This window comes from Seriola lalandi, unplaced genomic scaffold (genome assembly GCF_002814215.2).
Source record: "Seriola lalandi dorsalis isolate HSWRI2012SDOR001 ecotype SW California unplaced genomic scaffold, Sedor1 jcf7180002054563, whole genome shotgun sequence".
NCBI lineage: Eukaryota > Metazoa > Chordata > Actinopteri > Carangiformes > Carangidae > Seriola > Seriola lalandi.
Genome location: NW_019525116.1, coordinates 2,100,261 through 2,106,006, shown reverse-complemented (window position 1 = coordinate 2,106,006; position 5,746 = coordinate 2,100,261). Strand labels below are relative to the sequence as shown.

The following is a 5,746-nucleotide window of genomic DNA, read 5'->3' as shown; positions in this document are numbered from 1 at the left end:
GGCTGTTGCCAGTTGTTCCCCTTCCCCGGCTGCCTTCTGCTTTCTTCTGTCTCTCCTCCCAAAAAAGACTTCCCATCCAGATGACAAAAGCCACAGATGTCCTCTCCTCTCTCCCTCTCTCTCTCTCTCTTTCTCTCTCTCTCAACTCTGGTCTGATATCACGTGCCACTCACACAGGTTAGACATTGTTGCAGCAGCAATGCACAGTATCATCAATATTGCTCAGTGGGAGAAGAAAAAAAAAAAGGCATTGGGGCTGCTGCTAGTCAAGCACTGCCTGCCTCATGAGGAAGGATACTGAGCTGGAATTGCTCTGTCTCCCCTCTCCCGCCCTTCCCTGCGAAAAGATGGGAGGAAGGGAGGTGGGCCCACTCTCTGCATTAGTATTCATTGAAAGAGTGTGAGTGAGAGAGAGAGAGAGAGAGAGAGAGAGAGAGAGAGAGGCAGAGAGAGAGAGAGAGGAGGAGGAGGAGAGGGGTGCCTTCCAACAAATGTCGAGGAACCAAACCGGTGTGCGAAACTGATAAGAGACTGGCTCCCCCTAGAGTCAATTATCAATACACAAGCTGGAATAACTGGAAACACTGGGAGTAAAGTGATGGTCCGTGAAGGCTAACGACCTGTGACCTGCCTTCAGGGCATCCCAGCGCCTGCTGTTTGAACGTCGGAGGACAGATTCACCGCTTCGGTTTTTTAGCAGCGTGTCACTCCAGCAGCATCACTGTGATCACCGTGATCTATTTGCAGAGTGAGTCCACGTTCAAACTTCACAGGTCAGATGTAAAAAAGGCAGGAGTTCTGCTTTGCTCTGACATCAGTGTTCCTCATCTCTGTGTGAAGACGCAGTGTCGTCTTTTTTTTTTCACGCCACACGCTCCCCCTGATGCATAAATTTATTTTATTTTTTTTAAATCAGACAAAAGCATTAAAGGACTTTCCGTTCACATCCATTACGTTGTGAAGCGAACTGATCCTTTTCTCTGCATTTTGCCCTAAGCCAAACTCAGTGTTGCTATGGTGACAGATGACCGCTCCAAAGTGTCCAAATCAAAGCAAGTACTGCACACAAAGATAGGTTGGTCAAAAGCACCCTTCAAAAGGCAAAGACTGCAGTGTGTCTCCACACGAGCCTAGTCTCTCTCTGTTTCTGCTTTCTGGACTGACATGTGCCAAATGACCACGTTTACTGGAATCATTACATTTCACTTAGTATGCAACCAAGACAGGACACTGCACTGTGTACAATAGGCTTTAAAGAGTCTTACACTAAAAGGAGTGTGGGGTAAACTATGCTGTTTTTTGGGATTTTTTTCCTCATCCGGGAATAAGTTGTTGTCAATTTATTCCCACAACCAACACTGCAGTGCATGTACGGTTTTGTTCTATCTATAATAAAGTTGTTATTTATAGTAAAAGGAAGAAAGAGACAGAGGGAGGCAGAGAGATGCTGACAGATCCTGAAAGAAAATATGATTACAAATCCCTACAGTCCCCTCAGTCTCCTCTGCTGACCCGTTTATCAGACAGTGATTACTTAACTCACAATTCAACTGCAGTCCAGTCTTATTTATAATGACAAGTGGGGATGTGTAAGACTGAGGAGCAAAACATTTTAAGCAAATTTTGCTTAATTTTTTGAATAAATGCATGGGGACTTTATGAAATTACCTCACAGTGAATTTGAAGGCGTAGTCCGTGTGAATGAGGAGAGACAGTTACTGCAGCTTTAGTTTCTCTTGGCTCATGGTGGATGGGCCCATCACAGCGGGAAGCACCACACTGGGCCTGTGACATGTTTAACAGCCTCTGCTCGAGCTTTCGCTGACTCTTAGACATCTGTAAAACAAAACAAAAAAATGAGGGACAAGGTGATAAAAGACACAGTCAACATTATCTTCACCCTGTGTTCATGCTATTTTCCTAATTACTGTGACCTCTAGTACAGCCACTGCCCTCTGCTTCAGGATAGCAAGTCGGGCTCAGCACCTTTAAACGCTTTAGCAGTAAGTGAAGAGAGATGGAGAACATCAGCTGTTTCCTTCTTTGTGTATTTACATTCAGAGCTGAGGAAGGAACAGCTGATCCGGTCAACGCCAGATGGCAAACACACACTAAAAAAGTGAACGTAGGCTGTAGGTTGCATATTACAACGTTACACTGCGCAATTACACATTCATTTACAGACTAACTCTGTATATATTTAGATTAATTCACATTACCTCAAAACTGTTGCAGGGAAATGTTAGGAAGAAGTTATCTCTTGTGTCTTATTAGTGTGACACACCGCCGCCTCGTGGTCGAAGCACCAGATCGACTGTGCGGTGTTGGACTGATCGTGCCTGGCTCGATTCATCCGCCGAGCAATCACAACAACTCTCAGACATGGCAACGCTGTCGTCGCCTTTACGAGTCTGTCGAGGGATATTGAGAGAGCTACGTGCCATCCAGGGACCGAGTTACAAAAAGTCTCTGGCCTACAACTATGTTCTGGACCAGTTTCGTAAAAATAAGGCGAGTTTCTCACCAACTGTGTTTCGGCTAATGTTAGCTAACTCGGCTAGCTGCCATCACAAACTGCACGGCTAACGTTAGCTAATCCGATATCTCTTGAATCATAACGTTGCGATTTTGCTTGTAATGTGAAAATAATTTTTGCGCTCCAGCCTTTCACAAAACGTAGGATTAGAGCCTGACACTGGAGTGTTGTTTTTGACAACTGTGTAATACTTAAAAGTAAGAGTTCAACGCAAGGTGACTGTTCGGCAGAAGGACACGTTAACATTAGCCAGAAGCTAATGAGCCTCAGCACAGGTCAGTGTTAAGGCGCAGGTGTTCAACTGCCCTCTCAGTCTAATGGTTAATTAACTCTATAGGTGTGCGCCCACGCCCGAGTGTGTTTAAATCATCGTCGATATGCGTTAATATGCAAATTTAATAAATTCACGGCATCATTCACTCTGATCATCTATCCGCAATATGTTTCATCTAACATAAAAAAGTTTAGAAAGTTTCAATGAATGAAACAAGTTATCAAGGAATTCGTATCCATCCGCCGGGGTAAATAGATACTTAAATAGCTAATGGAACAAACTCTAGACATTCATTAGAAGTCCTGCATGATGAGGTTCATCTTCACAACAACAAAAGCACTGCAGAACATTTATTATTATTATTATTATTATTATTATTATTATTATTATTATTTTCAATTAGCTTATCAATTTGACACAGAAATCCTTCAACAGCCCTAAATTCAGCTACATATGTATTATAGCTACATGTTTATAATGAGTATAACTAATAGTCCTTGAAACTTGCACCGTTAATAAGCATCATGGCCACTTAAGTGCTTGTGATTCCTTATGTTTTTCTGTTTACCCAATACACAGCTGCCTGTTGAAATAAAGGGTTGGGGGTTTTAAACATGTAGGCTTAAAGCTTGCATTACTTATGCTTGGGAGAACATGGCGTACCAGGGCGGTTGAATGCATGTGTAGTCAGTGAAGCAAAACAGCTAAGAGGAACTCTTGCTTGTCAGTTGTCAGTGTGTATTTGTCCCAGCTTTGACCCAAAGGCATTATTGAGTATATGTGAAGCTCTGTAGAGACTGGACCAAATGCTTATTGTCCGTGTAGCTTTAACAGTAGATGAAGAGAAAACTATGGCACATCTGTTTATGTTGTTCTCTGTCACTGGAGCTCCATGTTTCCCACCAGCTAGACCTTAAGGATTTTATTTTCTAATGTTCATTTCTTTCATTTTTCTCTGTGGTGACTGATTTAATAAACAAAGCAAGAAAAGAAAGTGACTAATACTGTGTAAACGAACTGACTATTCGGCAGCCAACATCGGTGTTATAATATTTTCTGTCTTTTCCCCGCTCACAGGTAACAGGAGAAAGGTACTGCCGTGCCCAGCAGGAGGCACACCATGACTCACACACATACCTGTGTTTGTTGGCAGCTACCAGGAACCACCTGGCCCTGCACAACCTTTACCATGGCAAGGGAGAGCGCAGCCCAGAAGAAGTGGCAGGCCTAGTGGGGCTCAGATTGCCCACTCAGCCAGGAGGTAAAGGCTGGGAGAAGTGAGGGACGAGGGAGGGTACAACATCTTGAACCTCTCCAGAAATGACTTTTCTGTGGCTGATTCATCATACAATTCACCTCATGCAAAGAAAACTGCAAAGGGATAAAGATTTGATGGGAGTCTGGCAGACTGGAGCCTGTGCCACCATGGACTGCTTTGAGGGAGCACCTGTTGTGTTGTTCTACACCTGTTCAAGGGAGGGAGGGTATGATTATAATCTAATCGGAGTGTATTTGAAGCAACTGTTTAAGTATTATAATTAAAAATCTGTTGTCGAGCTGTAAATGTACTCTACCCTTCAGCTTATCCACACCTGCTCTTATTTCTGTTTCCTAACTGTTGAAGCATCTTTTGAAAACCAAAAGAAATCATTAAAAAACAAACTGAGTACAATTTTACTTTGGATTCATTTGTCCCTAAAGTATGAATCACTGTTAGTTTGTTTTGTTTTTTTAAGAACTTAAATTCACATATCACATTAAATAAAACATCCTGCTTGTGTATTGATTAAACAGATAATTAAATTAATCTATTACTACATTTACATGCCTTTAAGGGGCCAGGTAAAAGTAAATATGACATCACACCATCCATCAGGGGGATAGAATCACTGAGAATATTTAGTTATTTTTGAATGTGAAATTCAAGTCACAGTTGATTCTTTACAGCTTTTCCTCTTAAACTTGTCGTCCACTGAGGCATTAACTTCTGGCTACAACATGTCATTAAGTTAAATAGCAGTGGCCATTAGGTCATTATTAGCTATTAACAGTGGCTGGTGAAGCGATGTTTCAAGGCAACGTACGGCAGTTTACAGAAGAGACTGTTGTTGCCTTGTGCATCACTGGCAGATGCTGCAACATTATGTAATGGGACAATAGGAGAAGTCTCAAAAAATCCCAATAGAACAGTAGCAAAGAGGAAGAGTGGTAATAAGGAAAGCGTCATCGTGAACACTGCAGAGACTCTCAAACAACAGTACAAGCTGCAGCCTCTAGCTGCAACACACTGACCATGTACAGATGAGCATGTTGCAGTGAGCTCAGATGGATTCCTGTGTCTCTTCTCTCTCTTCCTCGTTCTCTCCATCCACAGCTCCCTCACACAGTTACCTCAGTTTTTCTGGCCCACTGTTATCATCCCACTTTTTTTCATTAAATCTACCCTTCCCGTTTCCTCTTACTCTCCAGTGGTGACTAACATTGCCTTCAGTGTGAATTTAAATAGACTAACCCTTAAGCAACGCAGCACACAGTGACACGGAGTAATACGTGCACCCATGCACTGCCCCAAACTAACACACACACACACACACACACACACACACACACACAGACCTGGAAAGAAAGCCCAATGCATACTGACAAACCAAGGGCTTCGTGTCAAAAATTATACTACGCAGGATGTAAATGTGCTTCTCCACACCCCACTGTTCTCTGTGTGCTCACACAGACAGCCATGACAAACACGATGAGAGAGAACCCCTAACAAAAGCTGAGTGTCACTGAAGGTTACTCTTCTTTTCTGCAGGGAGACCTGGAGGAGGTGACGCCCCATAGAGACCCAGACTTAAGTTATGCAAGTAGATGCATTTTTAATGTCAGCGCAACCTGAACGCATCTGGAAAGAGGTGTGTGTGTGTGTGTGTGTGTGTGTG

The 5,746-nt window shown here is 43.0% G+C and overlaps 1 protein-coding gene across 1 annotated transcript; it reads left to right on the top strand.

Moving 5' to 3' along the window:
- The first annotated feature begins 2,330 nt into the window (after positions 1 to 2,330).
- fmc1 (formation of mitochondrial complex V assembly factor 1) lies at positions 2,331 to 4,487 on the top strand. Its single transcript, XM_023416289.2, has 2 exons — positions 2,331 to 2,511; positions 3,888 to 4,487. Exons 1-2 carry the CDS (start codon positions 2,383 to 2,385, stop codon positions 4,089 to 4,091), a joined length of 333 nt encoding a protein of 110 aa, XP_023272057.1. The 5' UTR covers positions 2,331 to 2,382; the 3' UTR covers positions 4,092 to 4,487.
- The last annotated feature ends 1,259 nt before the right edge of the window (positions 4,488 to 5,746 follow it).